Below are 21959 nucleotides of genomic sequence, written 5' to 3'. Positions count from 1 at the left end.
CCTCCTCCTTAAAAGTCACTGACCATCTTCAGAAGGTTATTAAGCTCCTTCACTTGGAGGTGAAATTAGCATTCGCCGAGAGTGCATAAGCTAGCCACTGTAATTAAAATGGATGCTAAATAGTATGATGAGAGCCCCATTATCATCACGTAAGCTGTGTAAGCTTAGCGAAATCCATTCCCAGCACACAGCTCACTGGCCTCCGTAGAGCCTCAATCATATATCACTGGATTCTACTGAGTATAACCCCACCAATGAGACAAGGAGGAAAAGACCTCTTCTGAAAACGGCCTCCAGTGTCAAGGACATGGGGCCGGGTAGGATACAATACGCAGTAGGTCTAAGTAACTTCTTATTCAAGTATGATTCATGAATCCTTTAAGGTATTTAGTAAAGGCACTACTGCATATGACGCACTATAATGTGTGGACTAGTAGTGTTACAGTTCTATTATTAAAACACGTCAACTGTACGGCGAGTTAAAAGCTAGATCATAGTCTAATCTGAGGAGGTATAGCTCCCTACAGTTGAAGTAGATGTTCAGATCATGGTTGGATGAAACACTTTGGTACAAATGTACATCAGAGCAATAACCAGATGAGTTCAACTCCACAGGTTCAGTGATCCTTGTCCGTGATTGATTTAGATTTTGACGGCTCGAAAGACACACACAGACACACACACACACAGAGAGAGAGAGGAAAGTGAAAGACTGGGATTCAGTATGCCAGGCAGTGTTTGGCTACTGTAGATGAATAAAAAATTAAAGCGTGGTCCTTTGGTATCTCTCCCTCCCTCCCTCCCTCCCTCTCGCCTCTGAAAAGGATGAGAGAGGAGGGGGTGCATTTGAAAACTCGGAACCAGCGCTGCATCTCCACATCCAGTCCTATACAGCATGGGGCTCTTTAAAAATTCATTAATTTACAGCAAAAATAGATTAAAGCACCCAGCTGAGCAAAACTCCAAATATGTGGCTGGAACAACATGGCTGCTAAATCATCTCCCTCCAAGCCTGGGGGCTTGGTCCCTCAGTAGAAGGCCTGGATAGCTTTCACCTCACAGCACCTTGAGAATCCTTTATTTTCAATAATTTCTAAAATAATGTGCTTCTAGTTTTCAACTTTAATTACTGCCTCCTTTTGATGCTGCGAACAGCCAAAGTATGAAGGGGGGGGAAAAAACAAAAAAAAGCAGAAACTAATTAAAATCTGTCCAAGGAAAGCGCCGATCCCCCTAAAATGCAACGCCAATGTCGATCTCCACTAAATGAGGTTCACTTAAGTGCAATTATCCCCCTCTGATCCCTCCTATAAAGAGAGTCCTTTAACACGGAGAAGTGGGCTCACACAATGTGACAGCAAACAGGATTGGAATAGGAATCGGGGAGGCATTTCCAGAAGATGAATGGCTTCGTAGCTCATCTGCATTCCGCCGATGTGCGGCGTTGCTAATGAAGACGGAGCTGCTCCCATCTCCCAAGAACGTCTTCCAGGAGACGATGACTCCCCACCGGATTACAACAGAACAAGCGGAAGATTTCAGACCCGGGCCGTCTCAGACGATCGTCTAGCCCAAGTCCCGTCGCAGGACGTGCTCTGCTCTCCAGCAGAAGCCTCCTGCTGAGGAGAACTTGGGGACAGCTTATTGACCGACAGAGACTAGGTCTAGGCCTCGCCTGTGGCTGTGTGCAGGTTTGTGGTGACGTTGAAGGCCGGATTGAAGAAAAGAAAAAAGTATCATACAGGGTAGACAATAACTGAACTACACTTATCTAAATCAAGAGGATTTCACGGCCAAGGCTGCACCAAACGGAAGCACTGCAGGATGCACGAGGCTCTAGGTTTTAGACTGAAAAAGAAGACAAGAAGAGGAGAAGAGATGAAAGAGAAGAAGAGAGGATAGAAGGTTTCTAATGGCCCCCACCCCCTCGAGTGCATGTGCGTGCGTCTCTTAGAGAGCGGGTGACGGTGACCTGTTGAGCCGTGTCCAGACACATGACAGAGCAAGGCAGGGGGAGGGCGGTGGTCTGGTAAACTGTGTCTCACGCGCAACCATTTGAATAATCACTCTAACAAGCGGAGAGACATTAAAGAGGATCTCAGGCTAGGCACAGAGCCACATCTGAATTCCAAATGCAGCTGCTCAAAGAAAGGTGAGACAGCAGCAGTTTCTCCCTGGGTTCAGCATCCCTACCCTACTTCTCTCTCTCGCTCTCTCGCTCTCTCTCTCTCTTTCTCTCTCACTCTCTCTCACTCTCCTCTAATACCATGTTATTAGTCCAATAATTCTATTTTTTGCCATCGGCCAAGAAATTAAAGAACGCGAGGCCAATGAAATGCTGTGAAAGTCTGGGAAATACAAAAAGAAAAGGTTTGGGGAGATTACCTCCTATGGCTTTTGCTGCTGTTTCATTATGTCCATTCAACGAAACTGCCCCATGTGCCAGTACTGTTCAGCACAGCTTTCGAAATGTTCCCTGAAACCTCATCAGTCAGCTGCAGAACAGAACAACCACCTACAAAACCATGCAGGTTTTAGACGGACACAAGAGGTCCCTAATATGGAAGTCATCTAAGAGGACGATGGGCCTCATGATGCTTGTAGAAGGAGGAAGTAGGCGACACTACAGGCACACGTCGTCTGACCACACACTTTCTCACCCAAACTCACCTGCACGCCACACAGAAGCATCACCACCACTCTTCATCCCTCCCACTCTGTCTCTCTCTCACACACACACACACACACACACTCCCTCCCTACCTTTCAAACATTCACACCACACACACTCTTTCGAAGCCTAAATGTACAGTGCATGGCCTCAGCAAGTGGTTACATTTAGTCATGTAGCAGACGCTTTTATCCAAATGGTTATGACGTAAACGAAATCAAACTACGCGGTATAAATACTAGGTGATATAAATACCTAATTTACATATGGTTTCAGTATGTTTTGTGTATCAGTATGAATATGTGCCTGCTTGAATACAGTATGGAAATACCTAATGAGAGGGCACAACTGTCTCAACAGTGTATTTTGTCCATCTACTCGTGGGTTGGTTTTGAGACGTAGAGTTTGCTGTGTTGAACTAAAGGGATGTCTTGTCTGGCCTAACAAGTGTTGGAATGACAGAAGACCTGAGGATTTGCAGTCCTCGAGGGGAAGTCCTCAGAACCGTCAGAGAGACGGAATTCAGAGAAGACACAAAGTGATGACGACAAAGTCTAATCACCGCTTAGCCTACTCCTACATAAATACTGTACTTAAAAACACAGACTAGGTTTCAGGGGAAACGTGCAGGATCATTTGTGAGCAATAAATAAATCAAACAAGATTGTAATGAGATTATGCAGAACACAGGCTTAACTCATCTACTAAGAATAAACCTTCTACAGTAGGTTCAGGATGGCAGAGGCACACAGTGTATGTCTGGAATAGATGTTCACCTGGTCTAACCTGTGGTTGTTTCTGACTGAGATGAAAGATACACTGGCATTTAAGAGATGGGAAATAGACCCAGATTTAAGCCTGTTGAAGATGCCAATGCAAAGGGGGTCAAACTAAGTATTGTACTTTCTGACATACATCTCTTTGTGAACCTATACTGCCACTGTGCACAAACCTCTAATCTGGACAACATTCCTTACAACTAGGGTATTACATTAAAATGTACTTGGATGGAACATGGATAAAACTATACCTGGGCCATCATATGACACCAAACCTAAGTCTGTTACAAACAAGGGTCCTGGCAGGCAATCAGTGAGCAACAAGATGATAAGAAATGTACGTTCAATCAGTTTTCTTGTGCAGTTGTATTACCAGGAGACAAATTATGTTGTGGTGTCAGCATGCGTCCGCACATCAAAATGTAGTATCTCTATCCAATAGATCCAGAAAAGAACAAATATCTTTGTGATGGCATGGATGAGTGTGAAAAATATTCCCTGATGAAAATGTCTCATTTGCATGTGTAATAAATGTGTCAGATACTGTCACGACTATTCACAGTAAGTCTTTCATTATACAAACATGTCACTGTGCCACTGCCATCTGTAAAAGTGGCTAATAGTTTCTATCATTATTTGACATGAATGTCCACTGACATTCATTTCTGCAAATATACCGCAATGTCTGACAACATTAGCTAGCGAGCGAGTTTAATTGACAGACAACCAAACACATTCCAACAGCTGAACGCAGTCGAGAGTTCCAGACCAAATTTACCATCTCATCTGACACACACAGGCTTGCATAGTCAAGCAGACAGTCAGACAGACGGGGCTCCACTGACTCATGCTGGACACAACCTTATGTTGGTCTATGCTATCTTTTGAATAACGCGTTAGAGGCTAGATAAATTGCTCAAATACAAGCAGTAAACAGTTTGAAAAGCTACCATTTGAACTCATCCAAATCCATAAACGGCCAACATTAAGATTTGTAAAATACGCTGGGTAAAGCAAGGTAATGCCATCTACAGACAGCAGCTTTCAAGCCAGCGAAAAAGGCTAGCTAGCTAACTAGCTACCTAGCTAGCATGCTACGAAAGCTAGCTGTCAAAGTTCCTCTGTTTTCAGTACTGGAACCAAGCAAGCTGTCAAGTTCAAGAGTTATGTCTATGGTTACATAGCAAATGTTTTACGACCAAGCCTAAATAGATAATAGGCCACATCAACACAAACTGTTAGCTAAAATAAGCGAGCTGACGACTACAGAAGCTACGAATATGTCCCCATATGCCCCGTGTCCGTCCCAGCAAAGCGAACTGTCAAGGCCTGAGCAGTGAACTAGATCCCCAGAACTTCAGTGCTGCCCACTTCCCCATGAAAGTCGTCCATTTCATGGGCCTCGGTTCAACTTCCATTCCCGTGTTCAAAGCTAGCTAATGTAAGAGCTCACACTTACAGTTATATTGGGTATGGCAGGTCGTTGTCTTAGTCCAGATCAGTTTTTAGATAGTTGTCCCCTCCCCTTCCACCTTTTCTTCCAGACGAAAGTCCCTTAGGTGAGTAGGCTATGCTCTTGGCGTTTGCCCTAGCAAGGTAAGACCCGTTGTACCCAAACCGGTGTGCCCGTTGCGTCCCTCTTCGGGTTCTCCGCGTTTCCCCGTTCGCCTTTCTCTCGATATGCCCGACTACAGCTGTGCGTTTTGCTAAAGAATCTTTTAGGTGAATTGAATGTACTGAATTACTGATATGACTCACATGTTTGAATCATCATCTTACGTTGTAGTTTTCAGATCATTGCCGTTGGCATCGTACCAGTTTATGGGAGCAGCTCAAGTAAAGTCACAACATACAAAACATCCCAGACCACAGCGGGACACCACCCTGTCTGTCAATCAATCGATGTCCCATCACTACTTTTTTCTCTCTCAGTCTATTAATGTTTGATAAAGCAGTAAAAAAAAAAGAAAAAAAAAAGAGAAGCTTTTTGTGGTTGTAGTTTAGAATGTGATTATGTGACTGTTTAGAGTGTGAATATGATTCATGGTGTTATTATTAGAATATGTTTTAACTAATTAGTCATTATATATATATGTATAATTTGTTCACACTCCTTCAGCTCCTATTAACCTAGATTAAGTGGAATGTGTCTATTCTTTGCACTTTTATATTTATAGTGTGTGGGAGAGCAGCCTAGAATTATTAATTTGAACTATTTGCATATGAACAAATGTAACCCTATTAACAGCATTGATTGAGGTGCTGAGTGGCAGTTGTATAGCAGAGGAACAGGCAGCTCTCTGCAATCCATGCTGTATGGGGTGCACCAAAAGAAGTGAGTCGAGATTTAAATCAAAGATTCAATTTAGTGTGGAGATTCGATTCACCAAAGAATTTTCAAAGCACCACATCCGGGACTTCAACTACACCAAAGCGGCCGGAACTACTTTCAGTACAAAACGAGAGGATACCAGCAACCACAGAAACTAGTCCCATGTTGTCATCTCGATAAATAATGAAATGGGTGTTTTTAGAAATGTCTCTGTCAAAAGAAAAAATTCTGTTGCCGCTGACATTGATACAACTTATTTAACACCAAACAATAATGCTACCACATTATTTAATTAATATTAATCTTCAAAAAAGTAATAATAATTTAATAGTTACCATAGTAATAGTTAACATTAGAGTAAACGTAATACAAAAATACATGTATTTAAACATGCTATATTTTCAATTTCCATCACTGCATTTTGCAAGATCCGAATTAGTTTTACCTTTGCATGTCTTTTGAGTATGCCTCCATGGCACTAGGCGGCGACATCCAACCATAAAGGTTTTGGTATTTATAAAATAGTCGGAGAAAAAGTCAGACACAGGAAGAGATGTTTCAGTGAAGGGGGACATAACGTTTTCTGAAACTCAGGGACAGCTGGCTGTTACCTGGTGGGTGGAGATTGCTCTTGCTCCGATTAAACCTGAAGGTCAAATAGGCCTACGGCTGTGAGGGGTCAGTTAGTTTAGGCAATACCCTGCGTCCAAAACTTTGTGACTCAGGGCTACTGAAACATCTGCTGCTGAACTTGACAAGCTCGCCTACCTGAAGCCTCACATTACCTCTCCGAAGTAAGAAACACGGTGTGCTTTTAGAAGTTCAGTAAGAATTTGTACACTTATTAGTATCGTTTTGTAGATATAGATTTAGTGGACCATACACATTATATTAAACATACCGTAAACCTACGGCTGAAGTGGAGTCCCACCGAGTCTTCTACCACCATGACCCCTTGTCATTTTCAAAGAGCTACAACTACAGTTGTCATTTTTTTACATGTCTTACCAGACACCCTGGAAATCTACAAATGTAGGCTATTTATTAGAGGGCTCTAGTGAGCGGTTACTTAAAATCTTTCCCTCCAAGAACGTCAGGGTAAGCAGAGTAAACAAACTGCCAGTCGCATTAACTCCTGGTGACCTCTCTTAAGAATGTATCAGTTTGCCTCTATCCACTTTCACCCAGTTTCAAAGCAGTGGACTGTAATGATGTACATTTCAACATGCCTGCTGTGTGTGTCCTATTTAGTCATTCATTGTCCCATCTCTCAACTGCATCACTAGGTATGGCAGACCCCACAACCCCAAATGCAGAAGGGAAGCTGGCAGTCGAGTTTGCTGTTCCCTCCCATGTGGAGGAGGTCAGAGGGCAGATGGGTGCGTTTGCTGCGCAACACGGGGCCGCGGGGCGACGGGTGGTACTGATCACCTCCGGGGGCACCAAGGTTCCCCTAGAGTCTCGCACAGTTCGTTTCCTGGACAACTTCAGCAGCGGTCGGCGTGGGGCCTCGTCCGCAGAGTACTTCCTGGACTCTGGCTACGCTGTGATATTCTTGCACAGACACCGCTCTCTGTATCCCTACACACGCCTCTACGCAGGAGTCAACCTGCTGGACTCCCTGCAGTTAGAGAGCGACTCTGACCCGGGTGGTAAGGTGATGATCAACCAGCAAGCTCTCCCCAATATCGCCAATGTCTTGAAGCGCTACCAGGCAGTGAAGGAGGCAGGGCTTCTTCTGCCCATCGAGTTCAGCACTCTGTCGGAGTACCTGCACCTCCTCAAAGCTGCTGCTCAGGCTCTCAGCACCATAGGTACCACCACCAAGGGCAGTGGGGGTCAGGTTATATGAGGATGCAGTGTTGTGTGTTGTGGGAGTCAACCATGTGCTCTTTGTTTGTTTGTAGGCTCCAAGGCCATGTTTTATTTGGCTGCAGCCGTGTCCGACTTCTACATCCCAGCGTCTGAAATGCCGGAACATAAGATCCAGTCTTCCAATGGGCCTCTCCAGGTGAGGAACCCCTTCACATGCTGCGGGGGGTTACACGTGCCCTCCCCTGCTGTTCGTCAGTGCCTATTCACACACTGTTTTCACCATTCGGTTTTAGTAGTATAGAGCAGTCCTCAGTTGTCAATGACTTGTCATTCTAACCCAGCACAACCCTTACAACATGGGAAACTAGATCCAGTGGCCAATGCCTCTTGAGGTGTTCACCAAAAGGAGACAAGGACGTGAATCAAGTTTACTTAAATGTAGTATGAATGGCCATCTTAACACAGTATCTCTCCCAATAGATCAGTATGAAGATGGTGCCCAAAATGCTGTCTCCTCTGGTGAAGGACTGGGCTCCACAGGCATTTGTGACTTCCTTTAAACTGGAGACGGACCCGTCCATCCTGCTGGACCGGGCTAGACGGGCCCTGGACCTCTACCGGCACCAGGCTGTGGTGGCCAACGTTCTGGACACCAGGCGGGGCTACGTGGTGGTGGTGACCCAGGACACCCAGGCCGAGCTGGTGCTTTCTGATGAAGACGTGAGCCAGGAGGTGGAGATCGAGGAGATGATCGTCAGCAACTTGACCACAGCACACGGCCGGTTCATCAACCAGAAAGGCTGATGGGCTTCTTTTCATACCGAGAATGCCCCCTTACATTTAGTCTGGAGGGAATGTAAAGTTTAATCTCAAATGGTTGCGTGTGGGGGGAGGGGTGATTGGTCTGTTATAGCCAAATTGTAGTCATGTAAAATTATTTATCAATGATATCAAGCAAAAATGCAGTGTAGTATGACCAACCAAGGCTTAACTAAGACTCCATCAACACAGACACTAACTGGGATGATGACGAAAACGTAAGAATGTAAAGGCTCTGTGGCTTGCTAGTCTAGTACGGTTCATTTATGTCTGTGTTCATGCATGTGGGTTTAGGGGGAAATTCTACAATGATCATGTAACAACCCATAGGAAAGATTCCTGGCTTGTAATCATAACTCAGTGCTTGCCAAGTGCTGATTTGAATTGATACATATAGACTTACAGTCCCAGCCGATCATTAAGCATCTTGAGTTTTATTAAACAGTGACATGGATAATTTGACCAGTCCAAAGCAGCGTCTGTGAAAGATACAATCTTAATAGTACTCTGTTATGGTAACATTACAGTAGCTGAACCTACCACACCATAATCCTCAACTATAAATATCCACTTAGGTTGCTACAGTTGTTAAAAAGACAGCTTATAAGCAACACCAGTCCTTGGTGACATACAGGTGTACATACAAGTATGTACCGTCCATTAGAAGAGCTTGGCTACTTGAGTTTGATACTTTTCTTAACTCCAGCACGAATACCGGACAACTCTCCGCTGTATCTGTGCTCCTCCCGACGGACTTCACGGACCTGGAAACAGAAATGTGTTTGATTAAGGTTTCCGTTGCAAGGATTGGAACTCCCAGCAATCCATTTAGTATTCATTATATGGTGCAGGTTTCTCCACTCGGCGGTCGATCGGTGCAATGATGTAGAATCCTGTTTTCAGGCTTGGTACAAACCTGTCCCTTTCTGCGGATCTTGGCTCTCCTGAACTTCTCTCTGTGTTTGACTCTGGGATTGCGGTCGATCTTCCTCCTCTTTGGCGTAAGCCCTTTGTTCTTAGCCATCTGTGGAATTGGCAGATGACACAATCAGACTAATGGTTCCAGATGGGATAATACTCTTGACACGGCACACATGAGACAAATCTGATGCGCTGAAGAGAAATATAGTGCACAGATCATGATGTTATGTATTAAGAGAAAGTCCTTGTTCCGTTAGCGCAAGTTATCGTGGTAACACCGGTTGTATTATGTGAATGTGGGCTGCGTAAATAAATGAATGCTGTACATGAGCAACCCTGCCATTAAATATATATGATTACCAATAAATGACAGATGCCGCCTTCATCCTTGTGTATGAAACCCCTTGTCATAGACACCTCACCTGATAGGTAATTCCTCTCTTTGCATCTGCATCTGCCTCCACCTCTTCTTCACCTTCCTCCAATCTGCATTGAGAAAACAGAGGGGGGGGGGGGGCTTAATCTCAAACTCCTCCTCAATCTGCAGCTGCGACCAGCGGCTCCACAGCTCTCATACAGCTGGTCGGTCCACAACAACAGCGTACGTGGTCGCAGCATATCGCAAATGTGCACTTTGTTTTCTTTCACCTGGCCTTTTTTGAGAGGGAGAACAAAACACAGGGAATCAACGGACCCCACCCGGCATCACCTGTGTATGAATGATAAACACACTCCGCTCACCTCTCCTCCACCTGCTGGTCCTTGCCCTTCCTCTTCAGCTTGATCTTCTGCTCCACGCCCCTGTAGAAGAGCAGCGCCGCCTCTTCATCCAGGTCTGAGTCCGACTCCTCAGACGCCTCGGGGCCAGCCTCTTCAGGCACCTGCCACACGTCAACACAAGACACACGCAGTCAGGGCTAACGTGCCCATGGGGAGTAACACGTCGATTCGTTCCTGTGATGGGTCATTGTTTGGTTTGCAGACGACTTTTCCCCATACCCAGATATAGGTAGCCGTTCTCACTGGCTTACTGTGTCGTCTCTAGACCACGCAACGTGGCTCACCATGCCGGTTACAGTTCCTACCTTGATCTTCTCTGCGTCCTTGCCGCTCGTTGGTTTTCTAGCAGGCTTCTCCTTCTGGTGTCTAGCCAGCAGCAGGCGGAGCTGGGGAGCCAGGCGGGCGTCAGCAGAGCCCAGATCATTGATTAGCTGGAGGAGGTAGGACAAAAACACCCCTAGGTAACTACCACAGCGGGACGGATGCCCAAACGCTCGTTGGTAACTGGGCTTGAGGAGGACTGGGGGAGTCGCGGCTCCGACCACATACTAAGAGCGGTGCATGACCTGGAAGCGAAGGTAGACTCACGTTTCTGTACGTCACCAATCTCTCAATCACCGGGTGGTTGTGTGCAGGAATTCTCTTTGCTTTCAGGACCAGGTAGAAACTGATGTTCGTGCAGTAACTGTGGAGAGGAGAAGTCAGTTTTTAGTCAACAATCCAGGTCTACACGATGCTTGTCTACACTATGCTTGTCTTAGGATTTAACCTTACTTTAAATAGAGCTGCTGTTTGGTCTTGATGTAGTTGGCACCCTTTAAGAGAAGATAACAATGAGTTAAAAATAAATGAGCTGGAACAGAGAGAGTCCATTTGGGAGAATAGTTGATTTAGCAGGCAGAATGGAAGCTGAGTGCAGTGGAGGGTCCCACCTTTCCGGCTGGGATGTGTCCATCTTTGACCATCTCCAGAAGAGGCTGCAGTTCCTCCTTCAACTCTGATAACTGCAACACACATTTACATGCTGAGTGGCCCTGTCCCAAGTGAAACTCTTGACCTTTCCCTGAAGCAGTAGCAGAACTCTAAGGGGATGCGTGGAACTGTGCCCGTTCACCAGATGAATCCACTCAGCTCTCCACATACTTCAGATGATTGTCACAATCACGTTACTTTTTCGAGTACTCCAACATTTCACAATAGTTACAGCTTGAGTTTATGACCTATTCTGCCTTATTTATAGTTGTTACAGATTTTCACCTTAGCTTTAAAATCCTGGATGAGCTCCAAAAATTCAGGTGATTCCTTCTTCAGCAGTTTCATCTTCTCCTTTTGGGACATTTGCTTCAGGTCTTTCACAATCCTCTCCTTGTCCACACTCTGATCCAACTCCTTCTCCTCCACAGCAAACTCCTACACAACCATGCAAAACATAATAGCCAAAGGATTCCAGGGCCAATATCGTTTGCCTTATGCAAAAACACTGTCTTACTAGGCCCTACTAGGCTACAGTTACAGTAAACGGTGAATACCTGAAGGAGGTTCAGGTCATAGTCCTCCTCACTGAGGTTGGCAGCCAAACGTTTCTGAATATTCTTTGCTTCTTCCTCCTCCTCCGCATCTTCAGCTTCCACCTGCTCCTGAGTCTTCCCCTCTACCGTGACACAAATGTGGTTATATCTTTAGCACAGCCCGAAGAAAAGCATCTTCTCCAAGTAAGGTTTTATTTGTGCAATAGCCTGTTGTGATCTGTGAGTTATCATCATATACAGCTAGCATAGTACTTACTGGCAGCCACATAGTCAGAGTCATAGAACATCTTCTTCCTGTTTCCCCAGGCCTGTTCGTTCGGGAGATCTAGGTCAGAGAAGACACATGCCCACATGCTAGGTCAATGTGGGACACACACAACATCAAAAGACACAGAATTATGGACAGGTTGTTTACCATCATGCTTCTTCCCCTCGAGATCACTCTCCATATCACCCTCTTCCTCCTGTTCCTCCTCATCCTCCTCCTCAGACTCAGAAATGTCCAGGGCCATCACTTCCTCCTACAGGAGGAACACAAGTCAAACACCCAATATTTCTGATATTAAGAGTCTTCATTCCCTGCCTCTCTGGGATGGAAAATCACAGGGTTTTTACAAGACTGTACATCCGATTGTAGAGTAAGGTCAACTTAGGGAATATAGTGTGACTCACCTCTTCGTCGATATCTTCATCGTCGCTGTCCATCTTTACCCCACGTGCCAGGAGTTTCTGCAACACACAAGCGTCCCATCTTTTATTAAAATCCATGCCTCATTTAGACCTAGTCTTAAATGTGACTTTGATCTGCAATCTACTGGCGCCGACAACTAATGGTGCCTCGATAAGAATAATTCTGAAAAAGAGAGTGTGTACACAGACTCACCGATATTTTCTCATCGTGGAACTCATCAATCTTGTCTTTTGTGTACTGGGATGATTTCTGGTGAGAAAAAGAGAAGCGGGTTTCATTCCAATCTGATTCAATGTGACGACTACATCATCGATCACAGCTGCCAAATAAGCTACAGTCGAATGAGGCAGAGTGATGCAAGCATTGTAATGTAGGCTACCTACCTTGTCTGGGACAGGCATATCCTTGTATGCTTCAGGGTCATCAGCATGATACTGCTCCGTCTTTTGGGGCAATTTAAATCGTTTTGTTCTATGTGGCATAGAGGAGAGTCACAATTTAGCTATGCTAGCTATATAGCTATAACATAACATCTGAAACTTCAGGCTACAGTAATACAGCTAGTTGACAACATTGTTATCGACCTATACCACCAGCAATACTACTGCTACATGAATGTACTCACCTTTGAGCACGAACCATCTTGATGGCGGTTGTGTGATAGCAGTTGTTTATTGAGTAAAATAACCACTAAGATAAAGCTCAATAAATGTATTTGTAACAACTGTCTTTGGCCGTAAGGCTCGCTAGTTTAATTTGTCGTCACAGCCCACACACGTGTAACATGGTAGTCTTCTTCTAGGTTCTAGATTCTGTAGTCAGAAAAGTAATTGCTTCCATCTAGAGGCCGATATGAAAATAGCATAATGTCTCTTACATTTCGGATATGATTATATATGTTTAAGTAGGCAAGCCCAATAAACACATTGAATTTATTTATTTTTTATTAAAAAAAGGTGTGTCCTACATAGAGCCTGTTATGGGGAGTCCTGCTTACTAAACCAACACATTTTTTTGTGTAGAATTTTCTTGGGAAAAGTCACAAAAAGTAATGTTCTAGCTTGTCAATAAAGCAACGTAGCTGACAGGATTAGCTTTTTTAGCTATACTAGACTGTATTACATTCCAGTATATTACATCCAAAATCCAATAGAAAAATATAAATGTAATTTAATGAGATTGGAAAGCCCTTTGTCACAACAAATCACACTGTAAATACTTCACCAGAGATGTATAACACACATGTGACTGATCAGTAGATATGTTCTTATCTTTTAAAAAACCTTTTAAGAATTTTCACTCACACATAAAACAGACTTTATGTTTGTTTTTTTATAACATTAGCACTTTGCTCCAAGTTCTTTTAAAACCGTTGTAACCTGGAACAGTGAAATTGTTGAGGTAATATATGGTAAACTTCAACAGAGGTAGTAGAAACCTTTTATTACTCAGCAATACAAGACGCAGTGAGAACAGTACAGTAGAAGCACATCCAGCAGATGGGACCCTGTGTTCTGTGGAGCCTCTTCTCCAGCTGCCGTGGTCTGCCACATTCTCTCCACTGACTCCATGTCTAGGAGGGTTAAGGTCCTGGTGTCACTTAGTCTCCTCCCTCCCTCTCTCCCTGTCAGTTTGTGGCCTTCTCCAGTCCATTTGCAGTCCAAAGCTGCTGCTCCGAGGTCTAGAGGGGGGCAGGAACGTCTTGGGTTGTCGAAGCATCACAGCTTTGAGGTCATCGTTCCTCTTCTTCATCAGGGCGAGGGCTGGGGTCACTCGGAAAGGATCAAAGTACTGCCACAAATAGAGAAAGATATCAGTGACATTAGTGGGTCAGGAGGATATGCAATTGCACACCCACACAAAGACACACAGAAACCCTCTTGCTTACATTGGCTTGTAATGTTGGTGCTGTGGGGTCCCTCTGTAGACTTGTGTCAGTGTTCTCCGATCTCAGATCCATCATGGAGCGGCTGAGCTCTGACACCGTGCTCTTAGACACCCTGGTCATGAGCCCTGAGGAGCTCTGTCGAGGCTGCAGTCTTCTCATGATGTCACTCAGGGAGCTGAAGCTTTCACGCTCAGGCACCCTCAGTATCAGAGGCTTCTGGAAGAGGGAAGGACAGACAATAGTGACACTCTCCTCATGCTTCCTATCGATCAGACACTTTAGGAAGATCCCAAATGCACTTGTGAAGACGTGGAGTATTGGACAAGTGGAAGAAATGTCCAACCAGCCAATAACAGGGTAAGTAAAGCTACTGTAGAGTACAATTTCTCTCACCTGCATTCCAAAAGGTTCCTTTCTGACCCTATTTTGATTATGAGACTAATTTACATGTAATTGGTTTAAATAATTCAACTGAAACCAAATGGTTCTAAATGTACATAATACATTTGTAACAATTTGATTAAAGTGGGAATGAGTTCAATCAGTTACGTGGGAATTCCTCACATCATCATCGGACAACAATTGTGTTTGATTGTGCCTAACAGTGAACAACATCACATGATAGGCAGACCTGAGCTCTCTGTTTTACATTTACATTTATTCATTTAGCAGACGCTCTTATCCAGAGCGACTTACAGTAAGTACAGGGACATTCCCCCGAGGCAAATAGGGTGAAGTGCCTTGCCCAAGGACACAACGTCATTTTGCATTTTGGAATCGAACCGGCAACCTTCTGATTAATAGCCCGATTCCCTAACCACTCAGCCATCTGTCTCCCTCCTGTTTTAACCTTGACAGTCTGCATACATTCATAAAACGTGGTTCTCACCTTAGTCGAGGATGGACTGTGCGTCCATGAGCTCGATTCTGATTGGCCTTGAGCTGTTTTTGACTCCTCCTCCAAAATGTCCTGCCTCCTGTTTGGTTGATGCCATCTCTGATGGGAGAGGACCGGGGTCTCTCGTCTGGAGCTCTCGTCTGTGTTGTCGTGACGTGGCTGAATTAGATGCTCTTCCCCGGACTCACAGCTCCTCTGCCAGGAGCGTAGTCTGGAGTAGCTTGTGTCTGTCTGCACCCTTAAAGCAGAGAAAGCAAATCATTTGGAACAAACCCTAAAGTATAATCAAATCAAATGTATTTGCCTAGCCCTTTTACGAGGGCTTCAGTATGCACTAGACAGTAGTAGACGGGATATTTTTATGACTGCTCTGTTATTGACATTTGTCAATATAAAGTTCTCACATTCTTTGCTTAGCACTGTACAAGTACCTTGTCTATGACCCATGAGAAGCAGGGAATAATATGCTGAAAGTAAATTTAAAGTGAAATGTGACCACAGCGGTATTATCATGGTCATTTATAGTGTCCATTTACCTGTGTTGGAACTCCTTCTCAGTGAAGGTCTGAAAGTCTGTCTCAGAGCGCCTGGTGTTTCTGTCAGATAAACAGACACCAGAAGCAGTTACCACACGATATGGTGGAGAGAGAAGCAGCTAATTCTACAGTTCAGAATGTTATAAGCGCTTACATGATTAAATAAAATAACATGTGCTTCTGACATACTAACTTTAAACTTAGCAGATTGTCTTGTTGATTCCTCTTCACAAAATTGGGATTGAGACATGTTCTATGACATGGGAAGAAGGAGAATTTGAGTGTGTTTTCACACCGATGCACACTACACAGAAACTGATTCTGTCTCATGGGATTCAGCTATTCAACACATGAGAGTGATAAGGCACAGAGAGTTTTTGTCCCACTTTTTCAACATAAAGTTTGCACTAGTTTCATTGAGTCAATCTTTACCTTTTCCTTGACAAAAGAACTGAAAAACCTCCTGGCGTGATCTCTCTACCTCTGAAGGTATAGAACATCAGTTCTATGAAGCTTCCTGTCGATCTACATACCTTTCCTCCTCCAGAAATGTTGTTTCATGGCGATTAGACTCTTTCATTAACAAAGTCTTTCTCTCATGTGGACTGAACAGCAGTTGTTCCTCTGGGGTCATGGACGGACCATGCAGATTGACACCTGATTCGGGCATGTGTCTCTGAATGACCCCCATGGCCTCCCAGTCCAGTGGGGAGTTTGGGGGCAGGCTGGGTTCGGGGGTTGAGAGGGGCTCCATGGGAAGGTGCCTTGACTGGCCCAGATCAGACTTCTCTGAGTGGTGAGGAGAAGAGAGGTCTGTTGTTACTTCTCTGTCTAACCAAAATGCTGTGACAGTCAAGCAGTCTAATATGGTATATTTAGCGATCATTAAAAGCCCAAAGGCTTTTCATAACCACACTGTGTTGACCACAGCTGCTTTCATCCACGTCACCTGAGTGGAATGTAACGTCCATGGGGTGCTTGGCAACCTTCCAGCTGTCCGGGATGGGGAGAGAGGCAGCGAAGAGGATCCGGAACTCCTGGTCAAAGGACTCAACCACTTGACCACTCAGAACCGTCACCAGCTGACGATGCAGGTGGGCGTCACTCCAGGTCAGACTAGAGGGCACAGACACGGATTTTGTTTTTGTTCGATGGATGGCAGACACGTTGTTTCTAAGTGTAGTCTATCCTATGGATTGCCGAATGGTCTAGTACGAATAGTAGCTAGGAATCGTCTCTCCGCTAGACAGGATTGAATAACATTGGGGCTCCAATCCAGCCCTCTGATCTGGGATTAGGAATCTGCACCACACAGATCTCCCTGATGGACCGATTGGTGTCCTTTACCTATAGCTTCCTTGTACCACCGTCTCCAGATCCACCAGGAGGAAGTTGTTTTTCATCTCCCCCACCACCATCTTCCCCTCCCGGGTGCAGTAGGTCTTTCCTCCCAGCACGCGCACCTGGATGTTCTACACAGGGAATGGAGTATGAAACCCTGTCCTTTCTTTGATGTGAAGATTCATTGTTCGATTTAAACCACAAATGTGTTCTCTCTCTTTCTCTATCTCCCTCTCACACAAACACACACACACATGCACACACACACACGTACACAAATATGACATTGAATGTTGAACAACCTGTTCAGCTACCATGTTAAAAGTGTTACTTCATTCTGGTCACATTCCTTACCACTGAAGCATGCTCAAACTATTCTTGCCGACTGACACCTATCTGTCTAGGTGTGTCTCTTAAAGACACTATAGCTTTCCTTGAAGAATGTCATGGCCAATGCATGTTATATAAAGCTCTCAGCAAATGTGTCCTCGCTGTCTACGATCAACATACAGCATGACAATCACTTTGCCCGTCGTAACTGTATGTAATAAACAGACTACTAGACAGTAGGCTGATGACATGGATCCTCACGGGATGTGCCAGCCTGTGGGATGTGAAGTTCTCCTGGATGGACCTCTGGTTCAGGATGAGGTAAACAGGAACTCCCCGAGAGGCCTGGCAGTGCAGGTCACCAATCACAGCATTGTCTGACAGTCTGTCTGTCACTATGGCAATCACCTGAGGAGAGAACAGCTTCAGATTTAAAACATGATGGACAGAAAGAGGATCATTTCACCCTGAACAAATACAATCATATGTGTAGACCATTATAGTTCCTTACAAACTAAATCAAACAGAACAACAAGGTCATCCAAAGACAGCAAACAACACAGTCACTTCTCTTGTCTGGATTCAGCGGTACCTTGGTGGCTCCTTGCAGCAGTCTCCTGATGACCTCCCTGATGTTGGGCTGGCCCTCGGCCGGGGGGTTGGTGTGGACCGTGGCACTATCCACTCCCACCCAGGACATCCTCTCAGGCCAGCCCAACACCAGAGAGGGGGCCGGGGTGTCAGAGTAGGTGGGGAAGTAGCGGCCAGAGAAGCCCTGGAGCCCCGAGCCCTCATCCTCCTCATCCTCCTCCTCCTCCCCGTTCTCCAGCTGTAGCTGGCTGATGTGGTAGTTCTTGCCCCATCCGCTGATCTGATTAACCTCCTCTGGGGAGAGGAAGGGGGCCAGACTCTCCTGGCACAGCCTGGTGTTGAAGGCTCCAGGCCCCAAGCTCAGCAGGGTCTCCAGGGCGTATCGCTCCCGCTCACAGTGGAGAAACTCCGGGCTGGACTCAGACATAGGCAGGAACACCACATTCTCGTTCAAACTCTGCTCATGGGAGTTAGACATGGCTGGAGCTTAAGAAGTCTGTCTGTCCAGATGTCTGTTTGTCTGTCTTTCTCTCTGTCTGACTGACTTCCAGTCCGTTTGGTTGAATGATAAGTTTCTCTGGCTGGTTGGCTGGCTGGATGCCCCAGGCAAGTCTTCTCTATTGACCTCAGGGGAAGTTCCAACACCCACCTACCAGTTGCATGTAGACCACACAGCCATAGGCCACTTCATGAAAACATTTACACTGGTGTTCTGTCATCAGTGGCGGCTGTCAAAGGTTCCATCAGTAAATTCCGAATGTGTTCAAATGAGAGATATCCAGTAAAACATAAAGCTGTTCTTTGCCTTGGATCTCAGGGAAAGACAGGGTCTAGATCCATCAGATATATTCATTTTCAGTTTGCGGTTTAGTTCGTCTGTGAAAAAAAACAGTATACATGGTGCCGAATTACTTTCAGAGTTCCCAGCCTTTCTCAAACAAGTTTCAAGTCCCATGTTGACATAAGCACACAAATAGCTGAGTTGAAAGCTTTAGAATAGTCACTTTATCACTTTTTTACAAAACTATTTGACTGTAGTAGACAGAGACTACACGACAGAAAAATACAACTCACCTCAGCTGTCAGACTTCATACCCTTGTATGTGGCAGATAGTCTCACCTTTGAGTGAAAAATCCCTCATCTTTCCCCTCCCTTTTTTTAACCAAAGCCCTCCTCTTTACCCTCCTCTTTTCTTCATTTTGATTTCTGGTTCAGAGAGCTCTGCTGCTGACAAGTCCTGTCAGTCCGTCAGAGCTGGAGGGCTCCAGGACTATCTCCAAAGCATGTACGCAACTGTTAACCAGAGCCATTCAGAAGCTATCATTCCAAATGTGTGATTTACAACCTCTGCGTATTGGGATGCGTTCAAGGCGTTCCCCAGTATAACATTTCTGTCTTCACTGTGCCTATTATCTGCCTATGAAAGGGCTCTCCTCCTCTGACTCCTGAGACTGCTCTGCTCCGACCGGTCTGGCCTGATCTGCCAACCACAGCAGTGGAGCAGGAAGCTGACTGACTGGCTGATAAGTGCTTCCTGTCCCAGTACAACCCTGCTGTGACCCATTGACAGCCTCTCCCCATACCATGAGTGGCTGTTCTTAACCTGTGTCTTTCTCCCTCATATGTCCACTCCTCCAGCAAAGATTTAAACACCTCTCTGAGAGCCATTGGCTATGGCTGTGGAGGGCTCACTTCATGGTGTAGAGTAGGTATTCTAGAAGTTTCCAGTCTATCAACCATCATTCCCCAGAATTACCTCATGCACAGTTGCAGTGATAGATTCATAGATTCATCTGGTGTGTCTTGTTATGTCAGATGGTATGAAGTAACTTGTTGAATATCAAATGAGGATAGTGTAACTTGATCATATACATCGTGATTTTAGAGTGAGTTATGCTTGGAAGGCATTTTAGGACAAAGGTATTCTTGACTCACAATGACTCCCATAACAGTGTCTCTTGAAAGCAACTTAGCGGCACACCCTTCTGAGTTTAATGGGCAATGTGATCTGCTTCAGTGGCTTCAACACAAACATTCGTTAAATTCAGAAGTGATTCCCTGCAGCATTTTTTGTATCTCGAGGCAGGATGTTTTTATGGCATCACTTTCAGCTGTTATATAACATGATGTCACATTTTAAGAAAGCGATAGGTGTGAGTGAAAGGATGTGTTCCACAGTACAATATGAAGTGGGCTTTGTGCCCTAACACAAGCTCTTAGAAAACGTACATCCAAAACTTTTGTATTCCATCTGGACAAATCATTTTCCTACCATCCATTTCCACTCCATTGTTCCTCATTACAGATACAGTGAATAACAAAGTTCAAAAGACGCTGGAAACATTATCCTTTTTCGGGGTTCCTTCATTCCCTTCTCCTTTCCCCTCTTTATTTCCTCCTCCTTTGTTCTTTCACTGCTTCTTGCGCAGGTGGATGTACAGAACACCGCTAACAACCAGCAGGGGCATGGAGAGCCAGGCCAGGATGAAGCAGTAACCAAAGTGAGAGGTGCTGGACTCCCGGGCCTCGTCCAGGACCTCCTTGCGGTGGAACGTGAAGATGAGACAAGCAGCAAAGTCTGTCAACCCTGAGAAGCCAAAAGCAAAAGCAAAGAAGGACTTAAATCACCACAATGTTACCTAAATCTAGGCAGCTGAATAAAAGTGTGTGTTTCTGGTAAGATGAAAAGCTCAGTTGGGGTGACTACCTGCACAGATCTGGCAAAGCCCAGTGAAGTAGAAGAGACCTCCAGTGGACATGGTGAAGAGCTGTCCCAGGAACACCAGGAAGGAGACGGAGGAGAAGACCACGGTGAGGACCATCAGGGCCTGGACAGACTGCAACCAGTCTGGGGGAGCAGGCCAGGCAGGTCAGGACACAAAGACCACCCCCACACACACTGGGAGTATTTAGTTTATTAAATGTAATATGATGAGTCAAGTTTGATCCACACCAATACATGGATGCCGACATTCATACCATTTTCGATGTTGGCAACACACAACCAGTTTCCTGTTGAATTGTCATGATAGCAGTTGTACCACAGGTTTGTGATTTCAGCATCAGCTAAAACCCACCATGACTAAGGAGAGAGAGAGAGAGAGAGAGAGAGAGAGAGAGAGAGAGAGAGAGAGAGAAAGAGAGAGAAAGAGAGAGGGAGAGAGAGAGAGAGAGAGAGAGAGAGGGAGATAGATAGAGAGAGAGGGAGAGGGAGAGGGAGAGAGAGAGAGAGAGAGAGAGAGAGAGAGAGAGAGAGAGAGAGAGAGAGAGAGAGAGAGAGAGAGAGAGAGAGAGAGAGAGAGGGAGATAGATAGAGAGAGAGGGAGAGGGAGAGGGAGAGAGAGAGAGAGAGAGAGAGAGAGAGAGAGAGAGAGAGAGAGAGAGAGAGAGAGAGAGAGAGAGAGAGAGAGAGAGAGAGAGAGAGAGAGAAAATGAAAGAGAGGAGAGAGAGAGTTTGTGAAAGAGGAAAAGACAGAGACAGAGACACAGACAGAAATAACATTTCTTTGTTCTCAAAGATACGGATTCTGGTAAGATTAGATCACATAATTTAGGGCTGGTATACTATGTTGATATATTAAACTAATTTGGAGGAATTGATTCTTTCATTCTGTCATTCCTCATCCCAACAGATGAAGCTCAAGCAAGTCCCCCCAAAACAGAGACCATTCTCATTCCAACCCTGTGCTTCTAAGTCTATAAAGATGAGAGCACATTCCAATCAAGATAGGGAGAGCTGTGGCACAGAGAGCCCATTCTGTCTCTGTCAGACTAGCAGTAGCCTGTCTGTCTTACCTTCTCCAGAATGGCGGTGAAGAGCATAGCAAGTGTGACCAGGTGCAGCACAGTGACAGACACAAGCAGGAGGACCATGGCTGCAGGCTGGGGAGGAGGTCCTGCACCAAGAACAAAGTTACGTGGGAGCTTGGAGACAGGCTCCCACAAATACAACATAAGCTCAACTTGGAGGTGAGAATGTTTTTCTGTCGTTTTCAAATGGGGAGTTGGTGACCCTCTAAAAGAAACGCTTGCTCAAA

The 21959-nt window shown here is 45.2% G+C and overlaps 4 protein-coding genes across 7 annotated transcripts in view; 1 reads left to right on the top strand and 3 right to left on the bottom strand.

Annotated features, from left to right (window-relative positions):
• The window catches only part of foxj3 (forkhead box J3), a 68961-nt gene extending 63888 nt beyond the window's left edge, over positions 1-5073 (bottom strand). For all 3 annotated transcript variants that reach the window (XM_067246209.1, XM_067246217.1, XM_067246226.1), the window contains exon 1: positions 4910-5073. The gene's annotated coding sequence lies outside the window, so the exon portion shown is untranslated. The remainder of the gene's footprint in view (positions 1-4909) is intronic.
• Positions 5074-6351: 1278 nt separating this feature from the next.
• On the top strand, positions 6352-9709 carry ppcs (phosphopantothenoylcysteine synthetase). Of its 2 annotated transcripts, none has more exons than XM_067242999.1 (4): positions 6352-6576; positions 7069-7596; positions 7690-7793; positions 8078-9709. In XM_067242999.1, the coding sequence occupies exons 2-4, from the start codon at positions 7071-7073 to the stop codon at positions 8399-8401; spliced, it is 954 nt and encodes a 317-aa protein (XP_067099100.1). In that variant the 5' UTR covers positions 6352-6576; positions 7069-7070; the 3' UTR covers positions 8402-9709. The 2 variants fall into 2 exon arrangements, with proteins under 2 accessions (XP_067099100.1, XP_067099109.1); XM_067243008.1 differs by having other exon boundaries at positions 8123-8878.
• On the bottom strand, positions 8832-13100 carry utp3 (UTP3 small subunit processome component). The gene is made up of 16 exons (XM_067242988.1): positions 12963-13100; positions 12721-12808; positions 12530-12586; positions 12319-12375; positions 12062-12167; positions 11903-11971; positions 11647-11768; positions 11375-11527; positions 11050-11121; positions 10892-10932; positions 10706-10802; positions 10423-10548; positions 10079-10218; positions 9760-9823; positions 9333-9440; positions 8832-9180 (listed from the first exon to the last, which is right to left on the bottom strand). Exons 1-16 carry the CDS (start codon positions 12977-12979, stop codon positions 9091-9093), a joined length of 1407 nt encoding a protein of 468 aa, XP_067099089.1. The 5' UTR covers positions 12980-13100; the 3' UTR covers positions 8832-9090.
• A 391-nt stretch (positions 13101-13491) lies between these two features.
• Positions 13492-20326, bottom strand: fam83e (family with sequence similarity 83 member E). The gene is made up of 11 exons (XM_067245331.1): positions 18996-20326; positions 17923-18797; positions 17592-17738; positions 17007-17131; positions 16609-16775; positions 16193-16448; positions 15853-15912; positions 15660-15719; positions 15115-15361; positions 14226-14441; positions 13492-14128 (listed from the first exon to the last, which is right to left on the bottom strand). Exons 2-11 carry the CDS (start codon positions 18397-18399, stop codon positions 13934-13936), a joined length of 1950 nt encoding a protein of 649 aa, XP_067101432.1. The 5' UTR covers positions 18400-18797; positions 18996-20326; the 3' UTR covers positions 13492-13933.
• Positions 20327-21959: the final 1633 nt, after the last annotated feature.

Source organism: Osmerus mordax, chromosome 1 (assembly GCF_038355195.1).
Source record: "Osmerus mordax isolate fOsmMor3 chromosome 1, fOsmMor3.pri, whole genome shotgun sequence".
Classification (NCBI taxonomy): Eukaryota; Metazoa; Chordata; class Actinopteri; order Osmeriformes; family Osmeridae; genus Osmerus; species Osmerus mordax.
The sequence above is the reverse complement of the archived record's forward strand: the minus strand, read 5'-3'. Positions and strand labels throughout refer to the sequence as shown.

Coding starts and splice junctions, on each gene's coding strand:
- utp3 (XM_067242988.1), bottom strand. Junction 9,824..10,078: donor GACCAGCAGGTGGAGGAGAG/GTGAGCGGAGTG, acceptor TTCTCAATGCAG/ATTGGAGGAAGGTGAAGAAG. Junction 9,441..9,759: donor AGAGAGGAATTACCTATCAG/GTGAGGTGTCTA, acceptor CCAATTCCACAG/ATGGCTAAGAACAAAGGGCT.
- ppcs (XM_067242999.1), top strand. CDS start 7,071: ATGGCAGACCCCACAACCCCAAATGCAGAAGGGAAGCTGGCAGTCGAG. Junction 7,597..7,689: donor TCAGGCTCTCAGCACCATAG/GTACCACCACCA, acceptor GTTTGTTTGTAG/GCTCCAAGGCCATGTTTTAT. Junction 7,794..8,077: donor CTTCCAATGGGCCTCTCCAG/GTGAGGAACCCC, acceptor CTCTCCCAATAG/ATCAGTATGAAGATGGTGCC.
- fam83e (XM_067245331.1), bottom strand. CDS start 18,399: ATGTCTAACTCCCATGAGCAGAGTTTGAACGAGAATGTGGTGTTCCTG. Junction 16,449..16,608: donor GGACGTTACATTCCACTCAG/GTGACGTGGATG, acceptor CTCACCACTCAG/AGAAGTCTGATCTGGGCCAG. Junction 15,913..16,192: donor ACATTTCTGGAGGAGGAAAG/GTATGTAGATCG, acceptor CCCATGTCATAG/AACATGTCTCAATCCCAATT.